The sequence below is a fragment of the Babylonia areolata genome, chromosome 28, assembly GCF_041734735.1.
Source record: "Babylonia areolata isolate BAREFJ2019XMU chromosome 28, ASM4173473v1, whole genome shotgun sequence".
NCBI classification, from domain to species: domain Eukaryota; kingdom Metazoa; phylum Mollusca; class Gastropoda; order Neogastropoda; family Buccinidae; genus Babylonia; species Babylonia areolata.
The window spans coordinates 930,260-955,259 of NC_134903.1; the positions used below are offsets into that span (position 1 = coordinate 930,260).

The following is a 25,000-nucleotide window of genomic DNA, read 5'->3' on the forward strand; positions in this document are numbered from 1 at the left end:
TTTGTGACTTGCTCGTTTTGGAATTTTAATACCTTTTCTTTTCGAAGTGATGCAAACAGGTGAATGATTGCAACATCCAGTGATTGGAGAACATATTTCTGCAATATTCTGTTGACATGAAACATAAATGTGATCAATGAGGGTACTGGAACTAGGGGTTACTCGTGTTGGTTTATCGATATGTAATTCCAAACTGTATGCTGTATATATCTGATTTCATTCCAGCTGAGGTTTTAATGTTCATCATTTCTTCTCCTAGCCTCATTATTTGTTAATTTTGAGGTTTTAATAGATTAATGTTAAAGTCACCGAACATAATAATTTCTTTATCTTCCAGCATGGCAGCATCCATCATTGAAAAAAATCATCAAACCAATTGACTCTTTCAGCCGGGTTTCTGTAAATAAATCCTATAAGCAGCGGACTGGTTTTATGTTAATTTCTAACCATATGGATTCAATGTTGAACTGATCTCAACTCATTTTTCGCTTTAATGTGATTGCTTGACTGTGATACACTAACAGACCTGTTTCCTTTGAAGCTTTTGGATCAAGGCGGAGTATCTTATAACCTGGGATAGTTACATCAGAGTCACATATGCGATCAGATAAACGTGATTCTGAGAAACAAAACAAATGAAAAGGATTTCCGGAATTTTCTAAGATCAATGATGTGCCATTCAATTTATGTAATGCGTGATTGATATTTAAATAACCTATGCGCAATCCTTCTTTAGAAGGCCAAGTACAGAGTGTATGCATATTCCCAAAAGGTGATGCAAAAAAACACCAACAAAAAACCCCCCTAAACACTCCAGGTTCCAGGTTCGGAAAGAAAAAAAAAGGTATAGGTAGATTAACGAAAATCACAAGGTGTTTGAACAATTGCATACAGTTAAGCAATTATACACACATTCAAATGCGCGCGTGCACAATATTAAAATTAAATTACATACATATGTTACAATTGAAGTAATGTGGGCACTTAAGAGGACAGAGTCCAATTCAGAAGAAAAATAAAAAAAAATCAAGTACTGTAATAAATGCCAAACACGAAATACAAATTTTCAAAGTTATATTTAGAAACGACAAAATTAAGTCAAAAGTAATTCAAAATATTACCAGAAAGCGCATTGAGTTCAACCGAGACTCAAATGCACCGAGAACAGAAGAGAGGTTAATCAATCCGTAAGAACAAGGAATTGCAGCGACACCGCTGTACGGAATAGAGAGAGAGAGAGAGAGAGAGAGAGAGAGAGAGAGAGAGAGAGAGACAGAGAGAGAGAGAGAGAGGGAGAGAGAGGGAGAGAGAGAGCTAAAAGTAGCAATGGGCTATAGTTTTTACACAAAGAAGTAACAGAGTTTGCTTTTCTTCTTTATGTTGTTTTTTTTTCCTTTTCTTTCAAATCCGTTGGGTTTTGTTGGTGGTAGTGGTGGTGGTGGTGTGTGTGTGAGTGAGTGTTTGCTTCACATTCTGCAGTCAGGACTCTATAAAGGAGCTGTAAAGATTCAGGAAAGAGACAGCAACAAAGGAATTGGCAGGGAAAAAAAGAGAGAAATAACAGGAAGAAGACAGAGAAAATACAGGAAGAAGATAGAGAAAGACAGGAAGAAGACAGGAAAAGACAGAGAAAAAGACAGGAAGAAGACAGAGAAAAAGACAGGAAGAAGACAGAGAAAAAGACAAGAAAAAGACATGAAGAAGACAGAGAAAAAAACAGAAAAAGACAAGAAAAAGACAGAGAAATAGGAAGAAGACAGGAAAAGACAGGGGAAAAGACAGAGAAAAAGACAGAAAGACAGGGAAAAGACAGGAAAAACACAGATAAAAAGACTGGAAAAGTCAGGAAAGAGACAGAGAAAAAGACAGGAAGAAGACAGAGAAAAAGACAGAGAAAAAGACAGAAAAAGACAGAAAAAGGCACAGAAAAAGACAGGAAAAGACAGAGAAAGACAGGAAGAAGACAGGGAAAAAGACAGGAAATAGACAGGAAAACACAGAAAAAGACAGGAAAGAGACAGGAAAAGACAGGGGAACAGAGAGAAAAAGACAGGGAAGAGACAGAGAAAAAGACAGGAAAGAGACAGGAAAAGACAGGGGAACAGAGAGAAAAAGACAGGGAAGAGACAGGGGAAAAGACAGGAAGAAGACAGGGAAAAGACAGGAAGAAAACAGAGAAAAGGACAGGGAAAAGACAGGAAGAAGACAGGAAGAAGACAGAGAAAAGGACAGAGAAAAGGACAGGAAAAAGACAGGAAAAGACAGAAAAAGACAGGGAAGAAGACAGGAAAAGACAGAAAAAGGCAGGGAAGAGACAGGAAAAGAGAGGGGGAAAGACAGAAAAAAGACAGGGAAGAAGACAGAGAAAAAGATAGGAAAGAGAGAGGGGAAAAGACAAGAAAGAGACAGAGAAAAGGACAGGGAAAAGACAGGAAGAAGACAGAGAAGAAGACAGGAAGAAGACCGAGAAAAGACAGGAAAAAGACAGGAATAAAGGACAACGACCGAACAAAAGGGAAAGAAAAAGCCCAGAAGTCAGTCAATGCTCATCATTGTTTATTCACTGAAGTAGAGAAGATCTTGACAGACCAAGACAACATGGATCATCAGGACTCACATGTACACAGCATGGATCATCAGGACTCACATGTACACAACAGCGATCAACATCAACAGTGATCAACATCGACCAAATGATCAATACTAACAGTGATCAACGCTAACAGTGATCAACACTAACAGTGATCAGTGCTAACAGTGATCAATGCTAACAATGATCAACACTAACAGTGATCAATACTAACAGCGATCAACACTAACAGTGATCAATATCGATCAGACCCGGCCCATGGTGCATAGACTGCCTGGACAGTGAGACAGATGGTCACTACTGCTGATCGGATTCAGCGCAGTTGGACACATCGACGTCCACGTTGACGTTGACATTCGGAAGACCCTCACCTTCACCTTCACCCTCACCTTCACCCTCGCCTTCACCTTCACCCTCACCTTCACCCTCACCCTCACCTTCACCTTCACCTTCACCCTCTCCTTCACCTTCACCCTCTCCTTCACCCTCTCCCTCTCCCCCTCCCTCTCCCGACAGAATCGCGTTGATCCAGGGAAGATAACTGGACACGCGGGTGTAGACTCCGGGGTAGCCTTTTTGGGCACAGCCTATCCCATAGGACACGATGCCCGTTTGGTAGACGGCACCTTCACACTGACAGACCAGAGGTCCGCCCGAGTCTCCCTGCAACACACGGGGATCAACTTCTTGGGCTTTTTTCTCTTCTTTTTTTTTTCAATATTGGTTTGTTCTTGGTTTTTTGTTTGTTTTGTTTTGTTGTTGTTCTTGTTTGTTTGTTTGTTTTTGTTTATGTTGTTGGTGTGGTTGTTGTTGTTTGTTTTTGTTTATGTTGTTGGTGTGGTTGTTGTTGTTGTTTATTTGTTTTTGTTTAAGTTGTTGGTGTGGTTGTGGTTGTTGTTGTTTGTTATTGTTTATGTTGTTGGTGTGGTTGTTGTTGTTGTTGTTTGTTATTGTTTATGTTGTTGGTGTGGTTGTTGTTGTTGCTGCTCTTCTCCTCCTCCACATCTCTCTTACTCAGCTCTGTGTTTCTCTGTTTCCTTCTCTTTCGTTCTCTCTTTCACGGACAGATTGGAACAACAGGCCATGCCTAACATCTTGGAATAAAAACGCTTCTCTTTGTATCTCTATACATATCTCAATACTTTTTGAATTTGCTCATAACTTTGATATGAATTTGCTTGTCTTATTTGCTATTTCTCTCCATTTCTTTCTTTGTTTCTTTCTCTCTCTCCCTCTCTTTCACACACACACACACACACACACACACACACACACACACACACACACACACACACACACACACACACACCTGACAGGAATCAATGCCTTCATCCCCAGCACAGATCTGATCATCACCATACTGCCATTCACTGTACACAGCTGAGCAGTTGTCCTGAGGCAGCACAGGTACGTCCACCTTCAGGGGAACAGTGCTGACATTCCCACCTGTACAAAGTCAACACGCTGCGTCAGTGCTTATGCTCCCTCTGTCTGTCTGTCTGTCTGTCAGTCTGTCTGTCTGTCAGCCACGGTCAGTATGTTTTTCTATCGCTGTCTGTCCGTCTGATAATAATTGTCTGTTGCTCTTTCCCTTCTTCCCTCCGCCTTTTATCTCTCTTTCACTCTCTCTGTTTTCTCTCTCTCACCTTCTCTCTCTCCCTCTTTGTTCCACCCTCTGTCTATCCCTTTCTGTCATCTCTCTCCGTCGCTCTCTCTCTCTCCTTCTCTCTCTCTCTCCTTCTCTCTCCCCCCTCTTTCTCTGACCATCTCCCCCCCTCTTTCTCTCTCTCTCTGTCTCTCTCTCACCCACTACCCTCTAACCTTCTCTCTCTCTCTCTCTCTCACCTTCTTTCTGTCTCTAATCCTCTCCCTCTCTATCTCCCTATCCTCCCCCTCTCTCTCTCTCTCTCTCTCCCAGCTCCCCTCTCTCTCTTTCCCTCGCTCTTTCACTTGATCTCTCTCTTTCTCTTGACGAACACAGCACCTGAAGAAGTGGTGCCCCATCCGGCCACAGTGCACGTGGAATAGGTCTCCGGACAGGCGTTGGCCTCGTTCAGATTGACCGGACTGACTTCAGCCGTCAGGTTCAGACGGGACGAGAGCTTCAGCACCGCAACGTCATTCAGACCAGTATGATCTGTACACACACACACACACACACACACACACACACACACACACGTGTATCTACCCATCCATGACGTCACTGTGTTGCGCTATGGTTTTCAGCACGAGTCAAGCAATGAACACACTGCAATACAGCACGCTTCACTGCAACACTACACAAGCCGACACAGTCAGTACGCCCTGTGTGTTGTGGACACACCGTGACTTGTGACTCATGGATCCGTCCTGACTGCACTGGGAATGGGTCCTGGCTTCAGTGACAAGCCATTGTAATGACGTCACGACCAAGTCTTAAAGAGCTTTAGAGTACAGAGTTTAAAGATCAGAATTATGGACATTGCTGGACTGAACATGTGGTTGTCTTCCTCCTTCTCTCGCTCTGTCTGTCTCTCTGTCTGTCTGTCTCTCTCTCTGTCTGTCTGTCTCTCTCTCTGTCTGTCTGTCTCTCTGTCTCAAAGTGTCAAATCGTCAAGTGTCTCTCTCTGTCTTTCTCTCTACCTCTCTCACCCTCTCTTTTTCTCTATGTCTCTCTCTCACTCTCTTTCTCTGTGTATCTCTGCCTCACTCTCTCACTCTCTGTCTCTGCCTCTCTCTCACTCTCTGTCTCCCTCTGTCTCTGCCTCACTCTCTCACTCTCTGTCTCTGCCTCTCTCTCTCACACTCTCTGTCTCTGCCTCTCTCTCTCTTTATATATATATATATATATATATATATATATATCTGCCTCTCTCTGTCTCTGCCTCTATCTCTGTCTCTCTGTTTCTGCCTCTCTGCCTCTCTCTCTCTCTCTGTCTCTGTCTCTGCACCTCTCTGCTTTTGCCTCTCTCTCTGTTTCTACCTCTCTCTCTCTGTCTCCCTGTCTCTGCCTCTCTCTCTCTCTCTGTCTCTGCCTCTCTCTCTCTCTCTTTATCTCTGCCTCTGTCTCTGCACCTCTCTGTCTTTGCCTCTCTCTCTCTGTCTCTGTCTCTGTCTCTCTCTGTCTCTGCATCGCTCTCCCTCTTTGTCTCTCTCTCTCTGTCACTGTCTCGCTTTCTCTCTGGGTCTCTCCGTCTCTCTCTCTCTTTGTGTGTCTCTCTGTCTCTGCCTCTCACTCTCTGTATCTCTGTCTCTCTGCCTCTCTCTGTCTCTATATCTCTACCTCTCTCTGTGTCTCTGTGTGTGTCTCTCTGACTCTACCGCTGTGTGTGTGTGTGTGTGTGTGTGTGTGTGTGTGTGTGTGTGTGTGTGTGTGTGTGTGTGTGTGTGTGTGTGTGTGTGTGTCTCTCTCTCTCTGAACGATGGACGACTGGAGATGGTGGAGGGGGCAGATCAAAATGAGGTCTGTGTTTGTTTTAACACGAAATATGTAACGATTTACAAATACATACAACACCACACACACACACACACACACACACACACACACACACACACACACACACACACACACACACACACACGCACACGCACACGCACACACACACAATTATACCACGTAGCATGCAGTGTGATAGTGTACAAGATGGATACAATTCAGCATCAGCATAGACACACAGACCACCAACACCCATGCCAGCAGACACACTGACCATCGTAGTTGGGGTGGTTGAAGACTTGCTCCACAGTCACGAACTGCTCGACCCCCTCTGTCACTGTGGTGTCGTGCTCCCCAGCCCTGATGCCGTACGTCACGCCATCGTACCTGTGTAGGACGAATTCAGCACTGCTTGGGGGTCACTGCCCACGTCTTGTCCTGTCCTGTCTTTTACTTGTCTTGTCTTGTCTGGTCCTGTCCTGTCCTGTCTTTTACTTCTCTTGTCTTGTCTGGTCCTGTCCTGTCCTGTCTTTTACTTCTCTTGTCTGGTCCTCTCCTGTCCTGTCCTGTCCTGTCCTGTCCTGTCTTTTACTTGTCTTGTCTTGTCTGGACCTGTCCTGTCCTGTCTTTTACTTGTCTTGTCTTGTCTGGTCCTGTCCTGTCCTGTCTTTTACTTGTCTTGTCTGCTCCTGTCCTGTCTTTTACTTGTCTTGTCTGCTCCTGTCCTGTCTTTTACTTGTCTTGTCTGGTCTTGTCCTGTCCTGTCTTGTCTGGACCTGTTCTGTCTTGTCTTGTCCTGTCCTGTCTTTTCTTGTCTTGTCTTGTCTTGTCCTGTCCTGTCCTGTCTTTTCTTGTCTTGTCTGGTCCTGTCCTGTCTTTTCTTGTCTTGTCTGGTCCTGTCCTTCCCTGTCTTGTTTTGTCTTGTCTTGTCTTGTACTGTGCAGTGCTGTGCTGTACTGTGCTATCTTCCATTGTTTTGTATTGCATTGAATTCTATTGTACTGATTTGTGTTGTATTGTGTTGCATTGTATTGTATTTCGTTGTATTGCATTCCATTCCATTATATCCAGTATACTGTTTTATATTGTGTTGCATTGTATTGCATTGCATTGCATTGCATTGTATTGTATTGTACTGCATTGTATTGCATTGCATTGCATTGTATTGTATTGTATTGTATTGTACTGCATTGTATTGTACTCAGAAAACAGTTTTCTCGGGTTGCTCTTCCCAGAAAGAACACAAAACAGAACGCATCACCACAGGGCAGTACCACCCTTCATCCCTTTTCCTTACTTCTCTTTCTGCGCGCAAATGTACTTGTTCCCCTATCAGAGTGGAGTTCATTCAAATTTTCGAACGTGCATGCTGCACAAGGGACTTCGGTTTACCGTCATATCTGAAGGACTAGCATCCTGACCACCACCCGAGATTTAGTGGAGGAGGGAACATTCTGGATGCGAACCCATACCCTCAGATTCTCTTGCTTCATGGGTGGACACGTTACCACTTGGCCATCAGTCCAAAAGCGATGCGCTTTCCTTGGGGAGAGCAGCCCGAATTTGACACAGAAAAAATCTATTATGACAAAAAAGAAAAATACAATATGCCAGTCATGGTTTTTACAGCGAAGCCCACCACAGACACCGTGTGACAAAGACGTGTGTGCGTTCATGTGTGTGTACACGAGTGCGTGTGTAGCTGCATGTGTGCATGCCAGAATGTGTGTATTTTAGTGATTTTAGCATAAAAACACATTCAGATAGAAACACAGGCAGACCAACTGACGGAATAGATACGCACACACACCTACTGACAGACACACAGGCAGACCAACCAACTGTGAGTACAGACCAGCCAACAGACAATGCCTTACTGGAAACAATGGGCAGCGGACAGCACGTGGTTCTCGTCAATGACACTGCCGCCACACCACTGGTACCATTTGCCCTCGTATTCCAGCATCATGAACACCAGGTAGGGTTTTTCGTAGGGTGACATCTCCGTTCCTCCCACAATTTTCCACTCTCTCCAGTCCTGAAGTGAAAGGATCGTCGCTAACGTTATCGTCAGAAGTTTTGCTGTTAACTGTTGGCTTCAACCCAACTGCCCTCCCCTCCTCCCCTCCTCCCCCCTCACCGCCCCACCCCTATTCCCTAGTCACTTCTCTCACGGTTCATTGGTTTGGATTGTTGTTCACTGGAGCGCACATCATTGCAATGTGCACGTTCACGGTCAACAGGGACCCAGCCAGGCGCTGGTTGGATGCCTCAGCTCGTCAGATCCTCCTCCCCCGTCAGACACGGTCTGCTCCAGGGCACACTGCTGTGGGGAGTGACGCCTCTTGCATCCACAGTTTGTCTTCCGCCTTTTGCTTTCATCCTTATTTATGTCACCAGCTTTTCATCGCTGGGATATTATTTTTTTTAAACAACAAAAACCCGACACATTTTTCCTTGTAGCAGATTTTCACCTTTGGAATATCATAAAAAGATATGCAATTTTCCTTGCACCAGTGTCTATATAAATAAATAAATAAATATGTATATATATATATATATATATATATATATATATATATATATATATATATATATATATATATATATTCCTTTTTTCTTTCTTTTCTTCTTTTTTTTTCTTAAAGATGACAAATTCATCCCTGTACCAGCTTTTCATCTTTCGAATATTACAAAAAGAGGACAAAATTCGTCCTTGTACCAGGTTTTCACTCTTGGAATACAATAAACAAAATCTGACATTCTAACCATTGTACCAGCTTTTTCCCAATGGAATATGACAAACAGTGAAGAATTCATCCCTGTATCAGCTGTTCACCTTTGGAACATGACAAACAGTGAGGAATTCATCCCTGTATCAGCTGTTCACCTTTGGAATATGACAAACAGTGAGGAATTCATCCCTGTATCAGCTGTTCACCTTTGGAATATGACAAACAGTGAGGAATCCATCCCTGTATCAGCTGTTCACCTTTGTAATATGACAAACAGTGAGGAATTCATCCCTGTATCAGCTGTTCACCTTTGGAATATGACAAACAGTGAGGAATTCATCCCTGTATCAGCTGTTCACCTTTGGAATATGACAAACAGTGAGGAATTCATCCCTGTATCAGCTGTTCACCTTTGGAATATGACAAACAGTGAGGAATTCATCCCTGTATCAGCTGTTCACCTTTGGAATATGACAAACAGATGAAGAATTCATCCCTGTATCAGCTGTTCACCATTGGAATATGACAAACAGATGAGGAATTCATCCCTGTATCAGCTGTTCACCATTGGAATATGACAAACAGTGAGGAATCCATCCCTGTACACTAACCCTGAGGGATGGTTCCTTCCTCCAATAGTCACCACTGATGACTGGCGGTTCCCCTCGTGTACTGACGTCCAGTCCTCCTCTAAGCACAGCGGCCATTTTGTCCTCAGTGTCCGACAAGGCCCCCCACCTGATCGTCTTCTGTCCGTGGAGGGGAAGAGGACTTGCCAGGCCTGCAACAACGCACGTGGTGCACACACACACACACACACACACACACACACACACACACACACACACACACACACACACACACACACACACACACACACACACGCATGTAACATTTAACGTGTATGACCTTTTTGTTTGGTTACCCCCCGCCCCCTTATGTAGGCTGCCATACCCCGTTTTCGGGGGGTACGAAGAAGGTGCATGTTGGGCATGTTCTTCTTTCTATCACCCACCGAAATGATGGCAGAAATCGTGACCTCACACGCACATGGCATTGTGACCACATAGACAACACCAGTCACCTCTCTACAACATGACTAACAGCCAGACAACACCAGTCTCCTCTCTCTACAACATAACAACCACATGACTCACAGCCAGACAACACCAGTCCTCTCTCTACAACATGACAACCACATGACTCACAGCCAGACAACACCAGTCCTCTCTCTACAACATGACAACCACATGACTAACAGCCAGACAACACCAGTCACCTCTCTACAACATGACAACCACATGACTCACAGCCAGACAACACCAGTCACCTCTCTACAACATGACAACCACATGACTCACAGCCAGACATCACCAGTCACCTCTCTACAACATGACAACCACAGGACTCACAGCCAGACAACACCAGTCACCTCTCTACAACATGACAACCACGTGACTCACAGCCAGACAGGGCGGTCATCACCAGCAACAGCAGTGAGATATTACAGCTTCCTTCCATGATGGAGCGGCCTCTTTCTTCTGTCTGTCAGCTGCTGTCACACACACACACACACACACACACACACACACACACACACACATATATATATATATATATACATACATACATACATACATAGATAGATAGATATTTACAATGCCCAAATCTTAATGTTACTGAACAGTACTAATACAATACATCGCATTAACTTAATACGTAACAGGAAAAGGAGTTGTAACAAGACAAAGACGTACACAGAAGAAGAACATAGGGCATACATAGTGGATATGCTACATACATTTTTTGTCACTGTTCTAAATATGCACTTCGTTATGAACACAAAAAAACCTAACAAAACAAACAAACAAAAACACACTAAAAAACAAGAAACAAACAAACATGATCACAAATAAATGAATACATAAATGAACAAATAAATAAATAAACAAATAAATAAATAAAGAAAATAAAAAGAAAAAAGGGACAAACGAGGGGCACTTTCTTGGCATGCACAGGCAGGAAATTAATTTTCTTCATAGGAGTGTCCATACTGCACTTCTTCCTCATCTAAAATAGGCAATTTAATATACTCCAGATATGAATTGGTATCACCACAACACAAAGGACATTAAAATGGAATAAAATAGAACAGAATATGTCTTTATTACCAAGTGTACCGGGGTCACAAGGAATATACAAACATTACAGGCAGAGTTAGCATAAAGATCTAAACAATAAGTAAAAGAATAAAGTAACAAAGGGAAACAGACGATCGTTTTCCTTTAATTAAGGCATTGTCAAACTAGTTTGACAAAGTTCATTGTTCTATCAAGTTCATGTATGGCAGCCATTTTATAACAAATTCATGCTTTTGCATGTTCAGTAGGTGTGCATGTTTTTTTTTCAATTTTATGTCGAATCTTTAAGTCTGTCAAGAACATTTGGATATTTGGTCTAAGTTTATTTATTCTGCATCTGTATATAAAAGATTTTCCAAGTAGTAGGAGAAAATCTAATACGTCGTCAGTTCTGCTGTTCTCGTCAGTTCCAAATAATGTATGCTTATTATTCAAATTTAGGTCAGCACAATTTTGACAAAAGATGAGAGAGATGAAGTTGACAGCTGGCCAGGCTATGACAACATGTGCAGGTCATTGCACAAAATGGATGATTCAATATACTACATTGTAGTTGCATATCAGCGACCTGCTATGTTGACTCAACATGATTTGAGTTCCTTGAGAAAGGATCTATAGGTTTGATGTTTCTTTAAATTTCCCACTTTGTAAACATTTACATTTAAGAACAAATATCAAAGCAAACCACAATATGTTTTCCTTGCTTCCAGTGTAAAGGAGGTGTTTTTCAATTAACTGGCATTTCTTTAATTCTATGCCTGATTTCCGAATATTTTCATTTGTCTCGCCGAATTTTGTCAGTATGTGGGTACACAGTACATATTATAGATATGACGCAATGATGAAAAAATACCGACACACTCTGTCCATAGTTAAACATTTCAGACACTTCTCTGGTTACTAATACACAAGTTTTGGGACATTATTTACAAACTGGAACGGATTAATTTAATGTATTCTCTCTGAAACGTAATTTCATGCAAATGAGTTTGCGAACATTGCTGAAATGTAGTTATGAAATGACTGCTGTTAGAGAGAAAGAAACACAGAGAGAGGGGGGTACCTCAGAGAGGGAGAAAGAGAAGGAGAGAGAGAGAGAGAGAGAGAGGGGAGAGAGAGACGGAGAGAGAGAGAAAGAGAGAGAGGGAGAGGGAGAGAGGAAGAGAAAGAGGGAGAGAGAGAGAGAGGGAAGGATAGAGAAAGAGAGAGAAGGAGAGGGGGAGGGAGAGAGAGAGGGAGGGAGAGAGAAATAGGGAAAGAGAGGGGGAGGGAGAGAGAGATAGAGAAAGAGAGGGGGGGAGGGAGGGAGAGAGAGAGGGAGAGAGAGATATACAGAAAGAGAGAGAGGGAGAGAGGGAGGGAAAAAGAGAGGGAGCGAGGGAGAAAGAAATAGAAAAAGAGAGAGATGGAGGAAGAGAGAGTGAGGGAGGGAGAGAGACCTAATACAGAGAGAGAGAGACCTCACAGACCTCAGAGAGAGAGGGGGGGTTAAAGAGAGAGAGACCTAAGACAGAGAGAGACCTCAGAGAGAGAGAGAGAGAGGGAGAGAGAGAGAGAGAGAGAGAGGCAGAGAAAGAGGCAGAGACAGAGAGAAAGAGAGAGACAGAGACAGAGAGAGGTAGCTCAGAGAAAGAGACCTAAGACAGAGAGAGACCTCAGAGAGAGAGAGAGAGAGAGAGAGAGAGAGGCAGAGAAAGAGGCAGAGACAGAGAGAAAGAGAGAGACAGAGACAGAGAGAGGTAGCTCAGAGAAAGAGACCTAAGAAAGACAACTCAGAGAGAGAGAGAGAGAGAGAGAGAGAGAGGCAGATAAAGAGGCAGAGACAGAGACAGAGAGAAAGACAGATACAGAGACAGAGAGAGACAGAGAAGCTTACCTTGAAGTGAACACTCAGACGGACAAGATGAACATGAAATGCCCGGTTTCTGCGGACTGTTTATAAGAATGTGGAGAAAGGAGCAGTCAGCAGAAATTCTGCGGTTATCATCTTCATCATATTTATGTACAAAGATAAACGCACGAAGCAGCAGTAAACTAACTGTTATCTGTAGAACTGTTCCACTGGTAATTAGTAAAAGTCCGAGAGTCAGAGCAATCAGATTGGAAACAAACTGGAGTCCTCCCCCCACACCCCACACCCACACACCACCCCTACCACTTCATACTGTCTCACTCTCTCCCTCCCTCCACCACCCTCACTCTCTCCCTCCCTCCACCACCCTCACTCTCTCCCTCCACCACCCTCACTCTCTCTCTCCCTCCACCACCCTCACTCTCTCCCTCCCTCCACCACCCTCACTCTCTCCAATATCATTACTGCCAGTTCATGATTTGTTCTTGTTAACTGGCATCTATGTGTTCAGGCTGTGGACCCAAACACTAAAACCTATCAATCTCACGTCTTTCTCTCTATTTTTCTTTCTTTCTCTCTCTCCCACAAGCATGCACACATGCATACACACACACAAACGCACACACACACACACACACACACACACACACACACACACACACACACACACACACACACACACACACACACACATTCACACACTCACTCACTCACTCACTCACACACACTCACACACTCACACACACACACACACACACACACACACACACACACACACACACACACACACACACACACACACACACACACACACACACTCACACACTCGTGGTATCAAGTTTGATATTTGTTGCCTTCCTCCTCACGAAGGGATTTGGGGAAATGAGCAGGTGGATCCTTGCGCAAGGAAGGTGCATCGAATATCCATCTATGTATCTCCATATCATCCACTGATGTCAACAACATCAAACATTTACCCCATTCGTTTACAGAATCTGCAGTTCCATCTTTTTCCAAAGGAAATGTTGTCAGTGACAATCAACTTAGGATTGAAATAGTCCACAGTTTAATTAGGAGCCCCATTGGCCCTCCGTTGTAACTTTACCAGTTGACTGGCCGGTTTCTTACATATATTCATTATTCATTAATGCACACTGAGGATTGAGGCAAAGGGACAGTGGTGATGACATGTTACATGAGGCATGGGTGGTGAAGGGAAGGGCTGGAACATTGTCTACAATCAAAACAAGGCGGGAACGTGCGTGTATGTACACATTGACGACAAGAAAAGAACAGGAAAGAAAAGCAGATGTTCAGATTGGTGTGTCCATCACTGAACATGTGCTGCAGCAGTTAGGGCTGTAGTGGGCCATGATGTCACTCCACACTCAAGCACTAGCTGACTCTTCAAGTGTAGAGCCTCGTGAGGGTCGTGATATCTGCGCCCCAAGTGATTCCCGCCAGCTTCTTCATAAGGACAAGTCGCACCTTGGCTCAGCTATTGCCTTTTGTGCTGGCTTCCACGCCTGTCAAAAGAGACAGCAGTCTGCTGCTTCTTTCCGTGTCTCTATCTCCTGGTCTTTCTCAGTGATGACAGGGGCTGACCTTGTGTCCTCATAGTTCATTGCCTCGATAAGCTTCCAAAGTTTATTCCCATCTCTGTCAAGGTTCAGCTTTTCCGTTTGCCCCTCTATGTGGTTCTCACAGCTTGAATGTAGACCTTTCGGTATTTGGCGCAACAGGCTTTGAGGGCAATATTGTTCTCTGGAACTGGGTTCTTCTCTACGTCCTCTGGCATTCTGGCTTCTTTCTCTTCCAGCTCCTGTAGTTACACACACACACACACACACACACACACACACACACACACACACACACACACACACACACACACACACACACACACACACATACACACATACATACATGCACATGAACAAGGAAAAGAAAGCAGAATATCAGACTGGTGGTCAGCTGCTGTACCGTGAGGTGCCAGCTGGTGTGTCAGATATCACAGGATTTATTCCAGCTATGGGCCCGATCGCTTACTGATGGAAACGCGGGTTGTCATCAGATATCCAATTTACTCATTCCAACCAACACAGAGGAGTTTGTGATAGAAACGCGGGTTGACAGCACTGACCTCTACCTCAGAAACAGATCGGTTTTAGGATGCAAGAGATCGTGATCTCATTTGAACGGTATTCACACACACTGTCTGTCTGTCTGTCTGTCTGTCTGTCTGTGGTTTCTCTCCCTCTCTCTCCCTCTCTCTCACACTTTCTCTCTCCCCCTCTCCCTCCTCCCTCTCTCTCTCTCCCTCTCCCTCCCTCTCTCTCTCTCTCCCCCTCTCTCTCCTTCTCTCTCTCTCTCCCTCTCTCTCTCTCTCTCTCTCTCTCTCTCCCTCTCTCTCTCTCCCTCTCTCTCTCTCTCTCTCTCTCCCTCCCTCTCTCTCTCTCTCTCTCTCCCTCTCTCTCTCTCTCTCTCTCTCTCTCTCCCTCTCTCTCTCTCTCTCTCTCCCTCTCTCTCTCTTTCCCCCTCTCTCTCCTTCTCTCTCTCTCTCTCTCTCTCTCTCTCTCTCTCCCTCCCTCTCTCTCCTTCTCTCTCTCTCTCTCTCTCTCTCTCTCTCTCTCTCTCCCTCCCTCTCTCCACTATACGAGCACACTGAGCTACAAGACGGCATTCATATCTTAGAAGAAAGCTTAATACAACAGGTACACACAGATAATGTTGACATTATATTGTGTGGTGACCTAAATGTAAGGACAGGATGTGAACAGCCGAAAGATGATAACTAAGTGAACATGGTGCCAGGTATAGATTTTGAAGAGACGTAATTCCAAAGATTCAATCATAAACAAGTTTGGTAGATCCCTGCTCGTTCTTGCCCTTATGCTTGACTTGTATACTATGAATGGATCATGCAGCAGTGACACAGAAGGCCAATTTACTTTTGTGTCACCACACGGCAGCAGCGTTATTGATTATTTTCTTGTATCTGAAGATTTACGAGCAGGGTGTGATCTACACATTGATGATTGTTTATATTCATGGCACTTACCGGTAGTACTAAAGTGGAAAAAAATTAATAGTCAATGCAATGAGAATAGTAAGGAATCAGTTGAAAAGGGGGATTGCTCTGATGAAATCAGGATTATTTGGAATGATGAGAAGTTGCAGATATATAAAGAGGAGCTAGATAGCAATGATTTCAAAGAAAGTCTGAGTGAAGCCCACGGTATGTTAGATTTAGATGTTGATAGCGGGGTTGAATTGTTCACAAACGCTCTGTATGGAGCAGCTGCTTGTATGGTTAGAAAGGTCAGAAAAGCTGAGAAAGAATTCAATGACTGGTTTGACATAGAAAGCAGGCAGCAAAAGAAACAGGTCAGAAATCACTCAGGAGACGGCGTTCGACTGACCCACAGCTTTTTGGGAATCTTTTCGACACACAAATTGAACCCGCCTTGAACGATGGAGCGGAAATATGGGGACTCATGTCAAATAACCAAATGGAAAAGCTTCATACATTTGCAATGAAGCGCTTTCTTGGTATCCCATTACACTCATCAAACACTATAATGTATGGCGAAACCGGCAGGTACCCATTGCATATTAGATCAATTGTAAAATGCATAAAATATTGGCTCAAATTAACATGACTGCCAACATCACGGTTGTGTAGACAAGTATACGAGATGCTGCTGCTGCAAGAGGAGAAGGGCAAACAGAACTGGGTATTCCACATCAAGAAAACACTAAGGGAACATGGATTCGGTCTTGTTTGGATGTGTCAAGGAGTAGGGAACGTGAGCGGCTTTGTATCGGAGTTTAAAGATAGACTTATAGCATGTTACAAACAACTGGCACGGAGAAATAGAGAGCAGTGATAGGTATAAATGGTTTTATTCATTTAAATCACTATTTCAAACGGAGAAGCATATTACGATTATAACAAATAAATGGCATAAAATCTGCTTTGCGAAGCTCAGATTGAGAGCACTTGGACTGAATGCCAACAGAAGATGGTTCGATTCAGACGTAACAATATCTCCTTGCCCAAAGTGTGGTGAGAGCCCAGAAGATGTAAATCATCTTATATTCAGCTGCAAAAGATACGATGAACTGTGAAAAAACTGTACCCTTTTCAAAACAGCTCCAGCGCAGAGAAAAGATTTGTTCGGCATACTGATGGCAGAAAATGTAGATATGATACTTTCGCTTGCAAAATATGTATCTGAGGCAATAAATATACGGAAAACGTCCATCATCGGTCCAAATACTCATTAATCAATTGAAAATTAGTAAGGGTTCTATGAGGAAAAAAAGCATGGATAAAAAGGAAGGGCTACATTTGGATGGTCAATCTCGACATTGTAATTATTTAATGTGTTTGTATTGATATGATGGGTTTTGACGTTGAGGCATGAGTAATTATTTCAGGATTTATATGTACTTTAGTATGTGTTTGTATTGATATGGTATGTGTCGATGTTACATTCGTGAATATTTATCATATAATTTATCTGTACTTTGTTTTCTGTGTACTGTCCAAACCTTGGAGACGAACGACTGAAAACAGGCACATTAACCCCCTGTCACATGTACTCTAAGCTAATGACAAAGTGCCAAAGTGTCGCAAATCTCTTATTAGTTTATGTTGTTTCAATTCTGATTTTTTTCTTTTTTGTTTTTCTTTTTTTAGTTTTTGTTATTTGTTTTTTGTTTATTTATTTTTTCCCCATTTCTAAAAAATATATTTTGCACCATTTTGATCTCATTGGTACCTATTATGTCACCAGAGCTTTTCAGCTAATGACATTAAACATTTCAGTGTTTCAGTGTTCCCTCCCTCTGTCTCCCTCTCTCTCTCCCTCTCCCCTCTCTCTCTCCCCTCTCTCTCTCCCTCACCCTCTCTCCCTCCCCTCTCTCTCTGTTGTGTTTCTTTTTTTTTTTCTTTCTTCTTTTTTTTTGGAGAGGGAGGTAGGAGGAGGGGAGGGAAGTTAAAAAGTAACAAAAAGCGAAGACATAAAGCCGATGGCAATTGTCACCACCACCACCACCCCATCACCATTATGACAACCACTAATACTACTACCGTCACAGCCACCACCACCACCACCACCCCATCACCATTATGACAACCACTAATACTACTACCATCACAGCCACCACCACCACCACCACCACCACCCGATCACCATTATGACAACCACTAATACTACTACCATCACAGCCACCACCACCACCACCACCACCCCATCACCATTATGACAACCACTAATACTACTACCGTCACAGCCACCACCACCACCACCACCATCCCATCACCATTATGACAACCACTAATACTACTACCGTCACAGCCACCACTACCACCACCACCCCATCACCATTATGACAACCACTAATACTACTACCGTCACAGCCACCACCACCACCACCACCACCACCCCATCACCATTATGACAACCACTAATACTACTACCGTCACAGCCATCACCACCACCCCATTACCATTATGACAACCACTAATACTACTACCATCAGAGCCCACACACACACACACACACACACACACACACACACACACACACACACACACACACACATACACGCACAAAGATACACATGCACATGCAGGAAAATTTAGTCATCCACACGTTCAAGGCATCCATCTTGCCTGAAAAGTCATGTCACACTGTCAGAGTCTTGAGTTCAATCGATAATTCGCGATAACATATTATTGAAAGGCAGGAGAGAAGGCCGCTAAATTCTGTTCAGAGAAAGACTTGTACATAGGCCTCATCACTTGATGCTTAATGCACGCCCCTCCTTCACTCCAATGCCTTCCTGCACCCCACACCCCAGCCCCGGAAACGTCTATCAAAATTCAAGAAATCTGAAATACAGACCAGCTCGTATGTCTAGTCCCAGTTTCGCTTCACATGGGCATGCTCATCTTTCTTTCTTTTTTGAGATTAGTATATGATACCATAGCCTATTTACATAAACATAATCTACCTGGTTTATTACTGTACATAGATGTTGAAAAGGCTTTTGACTCAATAAACTGGGAGTTCATGTTTAAGGTATTAAAGGCATTTGGGTTCAAAGAAAATATGCGTAGATGGGTTAATGTATTTTACACAAATATTAAGTCATGTGTTATTGTAAATGGTCAGGTTTCTGACTGGTTTGAAGTTAAGAGAGGTTGCAGACAAGGAGACCCTATATCACCCTATTTGTTTGTACTGTGTGTAAAAATATTAGCTGTAATGGTAAAGGAAAACTCGGATATCCGAGGAGTAACAATTAATGATGTTGAGAATAAACTGACCCAATATGCTGATGATAGAGAGTTTTTACTTGCTGGGGATAGGAAATCTTTTGCATGTTGTGTTACAGCTCTTGGTAGATTTGGCTGTGTCTCAGGTCTTTATCTGAATTCAAGCAAAACTAGCGCTGTTTGGTTAGGAGGGAGCAAGAAAAAATCTAAGACTCGTTATATGGAACATTTAGGCATGGACTGGAACCCCACAAAATTCCGAATTTGGGGGATCTGGTTCACTAATGATTTAAAAGAATATGTAAATATAAATTATTCAGAGAGATCAGCAGAAATAAAATATTTGTATAAGATATGGGCAAAACGCCAGTTAACGCCTCTAGGCATAGTAGCAATTCTGAAATCTATTATTCTTTCTAAATTGACTCACCTGTGGTTGCTTTTGCCAAACCCACAGACATGCATTTAGTTTTTTGAGCATTGAGAGACAAATGGTTATGTTCTGTCCACCTAACTAATCTGTTCACACTGTCTTGTAAATTGGATGTCAGAACTTTAATACATGTATAGTCGGAGTAGATGGATTTGTCATCGGCAAGCAATTCACAATTTTTATTTATTTTATTTATTTATCTATTTATTTTTTTTGCTGCCCCATTATCTGCACCGTTTCAGTGGCATTACTCCCACGCCGCTCATTTAGATTCCCCCATACACAGCCACACCCGGGTTCGTCCGTCGCAGTTCCAGCGTCGGCAGTCCGCAGGGAACCATTGATGTTAGGTCGCCAGGAGGCCACACACCAGAGGAGACCCTGCACTGCTGCTGAGTCACTTCAGTGGTGTTCAGTGGTGCCTGTTCTATTTTAACGTACTTAGCCCCCTACTAACGACAATAATGGCTTAGTCGCGGAGCCAGAGTGAGCGTCCCTCTCAGGGTGGAGACCGCCACCACGTCCCTCAAACAACAGCCCCTCCTGGGTAGGAGCCGGCCACGGGCCGAAAAACCCACCTCCGCTGGGATTCGAACCCGCGTCCTCCCAGCCGTCAGTCCGCGACGCTAACCACTTCGCCACGGCGGCTGGTATATTCACAATTAGATTGATATAAAGAGGTAAATCATTAATGTATAAGGAGAAAAGAAGGGGGCCATTAATCGATCCTTGTGGTACACCATACCTTATTTCTTGAAAAGTTGATTTGGAAAGCTTAATGCAGACCAGTTGTTGTCGATCTGATAAGAAGGAAGACAACACCTGTAAATTTACTATTATTTATATTTAAGAGCCATCTATCTATCATATGTGTCAGAGCAGTATGACAAGAATGGTTTTCCCTAAAACCTGACTGTACTGGGTGAATCAATTGATATTTGTTTAAGTGACACAGTATATGTTTTTGGATATGCCTTTCAAGTGGTTTTGAAAGAACCGATAGTATAGATATAGGCCTGTAGTTAGAAGGATCAGAAAGATCACCTGATTTGAAGAGTGGAAAAACTTTACCTTGTTTGAAACATACAGGAAAAAAAATTATCAATGCAGAGATTATAAATATAGGTAAGAGACTCTGTTATTGCTGGTGCCGAAATCTTCATGATTTTACTATCCAGTTCATGTATATCTTTGATATTTGACTGTTTCATGGACATTAGAGAGGCAAAAATTCGGGTACTGATATATAAGGGATGAAAACTTCAGAATTGATATTTTTGGATTGACAGTAATCAGTTACCAGTTCTAAATCATTATATTTCCATCTATCATTAGTAATGAACTTTTCAGCTATACTTACAAAATGGTTGTTAATTGTATCTGAGGTTATATCGTTAGTACTATTTTGTGATTTAGTATAGTGTTTGTTGGTTAGTCTGTTAATGGCATCCCAAGTAGATCTTGAGTCTTTTTTATTAGTCACTTTCTGTTGGTAATACTTGTGCATAGCTTTTCGTTGCATTGAATTCACTTTATTCCTTTTTATAACATACTCTTCTTGATTTATTGGTTTTAGAAGATCCCTAAGGTGCATTTCATTTTTGATTTCTTTAGAAATCCATGGAGGTAACATACGGTGTTTCACTCGTTTAGTCCTGATTGGTGCGTGCTTACTATAAATATTACTAAAGGTTCTTATCCAAACGTCTAAAGCTTTTTCAGAATCGGTGTATTGATAGACATGAGAAAGTGGAGAAGAAAGTAAATCATGCAAGAAAAGTATCTGTGTTAAAATTGTTGAAACACCTATATTCGATGGTTTTGTGACTTGCTCGTTTTGGAATTTTAATACCTTTTCTTTTCGAAGTGATGCAAACAGGTGAATGATTGCAACATCCAGTGATTGGAGAACATATTTCTGCAATATTCTGTTGACATGAAACATAAATGTGATCAATGAGGGTACTGGAACTAGGGGTTACTCGTGTTGGTTTATCGATATGTAATTCCAAACTGTATGCTGTATATATCTGATTTCATTCCAGCTGAGGTTTTAATGTTCATCATTTCTTCTCCTAGCCTCATTATTTGTTAATTTTGAGGTTTTAATAGATTCATGTTAAAGTCACCGAACATAATAATTTCTTTATCTTCCAGCATGGCAGCATCCATCATTGAAAAAAATCATCAAACCAATTGACTCTTTCAGCCGGGTTTCTGTAAATAAATCCTATAAGCAGCGGACTGGTTTTATTTTAATTTCTAACCATATGGATTCAATGTTGAACTGATCTCAACTCATTTTTCGGTTTAATGTGATTGCTTGACTGTGATACACTAACAGACCTGTTTCCTTTGAAGTTTTTGGATCAAGGCGGAGTATCTTATAACTTGGAATAGTTACATCAGAGTCACATATGCGATCAGATAAACGTGATTCTGAGAAACAAAACAAATGAAAAGGATTTCCGGAATTTTCTAAGATCAATGATGTGCCATTCAATTTATGTAATGCGTGATTGATATTTAAATAACCTATGCGCAATCCTTCTTTAGAAGGCCAAGTACAGAGTGTATGCATATTCCCAAAAGGTGATGCAAAAAAACACCAACAAAAAAACCCCCTAAACACTCCAGGTTCCAGGTTCGGAAAGAAAAAAAAAGGTATAGGTAGATTAACGAAAATCACAAGGTGTTTGAACAATTGCATACAGTTAAGCAATTATACACACATTCAAATGCGCGCGTGCACAATATTAAAATTAAATTACATACATATGTTACAATTGAAGTAATGTGGGCACTTAAGAGGACAGAGTCCAATTCAGAAAACAAAAATAAAAAAAATCAAGTACTGTAATAAATGCCAAACACGAAATACAAATTTTCAAAGTTATATTTAGAAACGACAAAATTAAGTCAAAAGTAATTCAAAATATTACCAGAAAGCGCATTGAGTTCAACCGAGACTCAAATGCACCGAGAACAGAAGAGAGGTTAATCAATCCGTAAGAACAAGGAATTGCAGCGACACCGCTGTACGGAATAGAGAGAGAGAGAGAGAGAGAGAGAGAGAGAGAGAGAGAGAGAGAGAGAGAGAGAGAGAGAGAGAGAGAGAGCTAAAAGTAGCAATGGGCTATAGTTTTTACACAAAGAAGTAACAGAGTTTGCTTTTCTTCTTTATGTTGTTTTTTTTCCTTTTCTTTCAAATCCGTTGGGTTTTGTTGGTGGTAGTGGTGGTGGTGGTGTGTGTGTGAGTGAGTGTTTGCTTCACATTCTGCAGTCAGGACTCTATAAAGGAGCTGTAAAGATTCAGGAAAGAGACAGCAACAAAGGAATTGGCAGGGAAAAAAAGAGAGAAATAACAGGAAGAAGACAGAGAAAATACAGGAAGAAGATAGAGAAAGACAGGAAGAAGACAGGAAAAGACAGAGAAAAAGACAGGAAGAAGACAGAGAAAAAGACATGAAGAAGACAGAGAAAAAGACAGGAAGAAGACAGAGAAAAAGACAAGAAAAAGACATGAAGAAGACAGAGAAAAAAACAGAAAAAGACAAGAAAAAGACAGAGAAATAGACAGGAAGAAGACAGGAAAAGACAGGGGAAAAGACAGAGAAACAGACAGAAAGACAGGGAAAAGACAGGAAAAACACAGATAAAAAGACTGGAAAAGTCAGGAAAGAGACAGAGAAAAAGACAGGAAGAAGACAGAGAAAAAGACAGAGAAAAAGACAGAAAAAGACAGAAAAAGGCACAGAAAAAGACAGGAAAAGACAGAGAAAGACAGGAAGAAGACAGGGAAAAAGACAGGAAATAGACAGGAAAACACAGAAAAAGACAGGAAAGAGACAGGAAAAGACAGGGGAACAGAGAGAAAAAGACAGGGAAGAGACAGAGAAAAAGACAGGAAAGAGACAGGAAAAGACAGGGGAACAGAGAGAAAAAGACAGGGAAGAGACAGGGGAAAAGACAGGAAGAAGACAGGGAAAAGACAGGAAGAAGACAGAGAAAAGGACAGGGAAAAGACAGGAAGAAGACAGAGAAAAGGACAGAGAAAAGGACAGGAAAAAGACAGGAAAAGACAGAAAAAGACAGGGAAGAAGACAGGAAAAGACAGAAAAAGGCAGGGAAGAGACAGGAAAAGAGAGGGGAAAAGACAGAAAAAAGACAGGGAAGAAGACAGAGAAAAAGATAGGAAAGAGAGAGGGGAAAAGACAAGAAAGAGACAGAGAAAAGGACAAGGAAAAGACAGGAAGAAGACAGAGAAGAAGACAGGAAGAAGACCGAGAAAAGACAGGAAAAAGACAGGAATAAAGGACAACGACCGAACAAAAGGGAAAGAAAAAGCCCAGAAGTCAGTCAATGCTCATCATTGTTTATTCACTGAAGTAGAGAAGATCTTGACAGACCAAGACAACATGGATCATCAGGACTCACATGTACACAGCATGGATCATCAGGACTCACATGTACACAACAGCGATCAACATCAACAGTGATCAACATCGACCAAATGATCAATACTAACAGTGATCAACGCTAACAGTGATCAACACTAACAGTGATCAACACTAACAGTGATCAGTGCTAACAGTGATCAGTGCTAACAGTGATCAATGCTAACAATGATCAACACTAACAGTGATCAATACTAACAGCGATCAACACTAACAGTGATCAATATCGATCAGACCCGGCCCATGGTGCATAGACTGCCTGGACAGTGAGACAGATGGTCACTACTGCTGATCGGATTCAGCGCAGTTGGACACATCGACGTCCACGTTGACGTTGACATTCGGAAGACCCTCACCTTCACCTTCACCCTCACCTTCACCCTCGCCTTCACCTTCACCCTCACCTTCACCCTCACCCTCACCTTCACCTTCACCTTCACCCTCTCCTTCACCCTCTCCCTCTCCCCCTCCCTCTCCCGACAGAATCGCGTTGATCCAGGGAAGATAACTGGACACGCGGGTGTAGACTCCGGGGTAGCCTTTTTGGGCACAGCCTATCCCATAGGACACGATGCCCGTTTGGTAGACGGCACCTTCACACTGACAGACCAGAGGTCCGCCCGAGTCTCCCTGCAACACACGGGGATCAACTTCTTGGGCTTTTTTCTCTTCTTTTTTTTTTCAATATTGGTTTTTTCTTGGTTTTTTGTTTGTTTTGTTTTGTTGTTGTTCTTGTTTGTTTGTTTGTTTTTGTTTATGTTGTTGGTGTGGTTGTTGTTGTTTGTTTTTGTTTATGTTTTTGGTGTGGTTGTTGTTGTTGTTTGTTTTTGTTTAAGTTGTTGGTGTGGTTGTGGTTGTTGTTGTTTGTTATTGTTTATGTTGTTGGTGTGGTTGTTGTTGTTGTTGTTTGTTATTGTTTATGTTGTTGGTGTGGTTGTTGTTGTTGCTGCTCTTCTCCTCCTCCTCCACATCTCTCTTACTCAGCTCTGTGTTTCTCTGTTTCCTTCTCTTTCGTTCTCTCTTTCACGGACAGATTGGAACAACAGGCCATGCCTAACATCTTGGAATAAAAACGCATTGAG

The 25,000-nt window shown here is 42.4% G+C and overlaps 2 protein-coding genes and 1 long non-coding RNA gene across 4 annotated transcripts in view; all 3 read right to left on the reverse strand.

Moving 5' to 3' along the window:
• Positions 1-2,599: 2,599 nt before the first annotated feature.
• On the reverse strand, positions 2,600-8,013 carry LOC143301741 (trypsin-1-like). Its single transcript, XM_076616129.1, has 5 exons — positions 7,889-8,013; positions 6,286-6,398; positions 4,575-4,727; positions 3,900-4,036; positions 2,600-3,253 (listed from the first exon to the last, which is right to left on the reverse strand). Exons 1-5 carry the CDS (start codon positions 8,011-8,013, stop codon positions 2,888-2,890), a joined length of 894 nt encoding a protein of 297 aa, XP_076472244.1. The 3' UTR covers positions 2,600-2,887.
• A 1,358-nt stretch (positions 8,014-9,371) lies between these two features.
• On the reverse strand, positions 9,372-12,807 carry LOC143301821 (uncharacterized). Of its 2 annotated transcripts, none has more exons than XR_013057846.1 (3): positions 12,764-12,807; positions 10,210-10,298; positions 9,372-9,527 (listed from the first exon to the last, which is right to left on the reverse strand). It is a non-coding gene; the product is annotated as an uncharacterized LOC143301821 (long non-coding RNA). The 2 variants fall into 2 exon arrangements; XR_013057847.1 differs by having other exon boundaries at positions 10,210-10,301; positions 12,764-12,775.
• An 11,073-nt stretch (positions 12,808-23,880) lies between these two features.
• Positions 23,881-25,000, reverse strand: part of LOC143302121 (trypsin-1-like) — a 5,595-nt gene continuing 4,475 nt past the window's right edge. The window contains exon 5 of the mRNA XM_076616666.1: positions 23,881-24,548. Within this exon, the coding sequence (XP_076472781.1) occupies positions 24,201-24,548 (348 nt within the window). The 3' untranslated portion in view covers positions 23,881-24,200. The remainder of the gene's footprint in view (positions 24,549-25,000) is intronic.

What these genes read in the sequence shown, in the direction of transcription:
- LOC143301741 (XM_076616129.1), bottom strand. Translation starts at nt 8,013, where the DNA reads ATGTCACCCTACGAAAAACCCTACCTGGTGTTCATGATGCTGGAATAC. An exon ending in CAACCACCCCAACTACGATG is followed by an intron (nt 4,728 to 6,285) that starts GTCAGTGTGTCT and finishes GTGTGTGTACAG; the next exon opens with ATCATACTGGTCTGAATGAC. An exon ending in AAGGCATTGATTCCTGTCAG is followed by an intron (nt 3,254 to 3,899) that starts GTGTGTGTGTGT and finishes CGTGTGTTGCAG; the next exon opens with GGAGACTCGGGCGGACCTCT.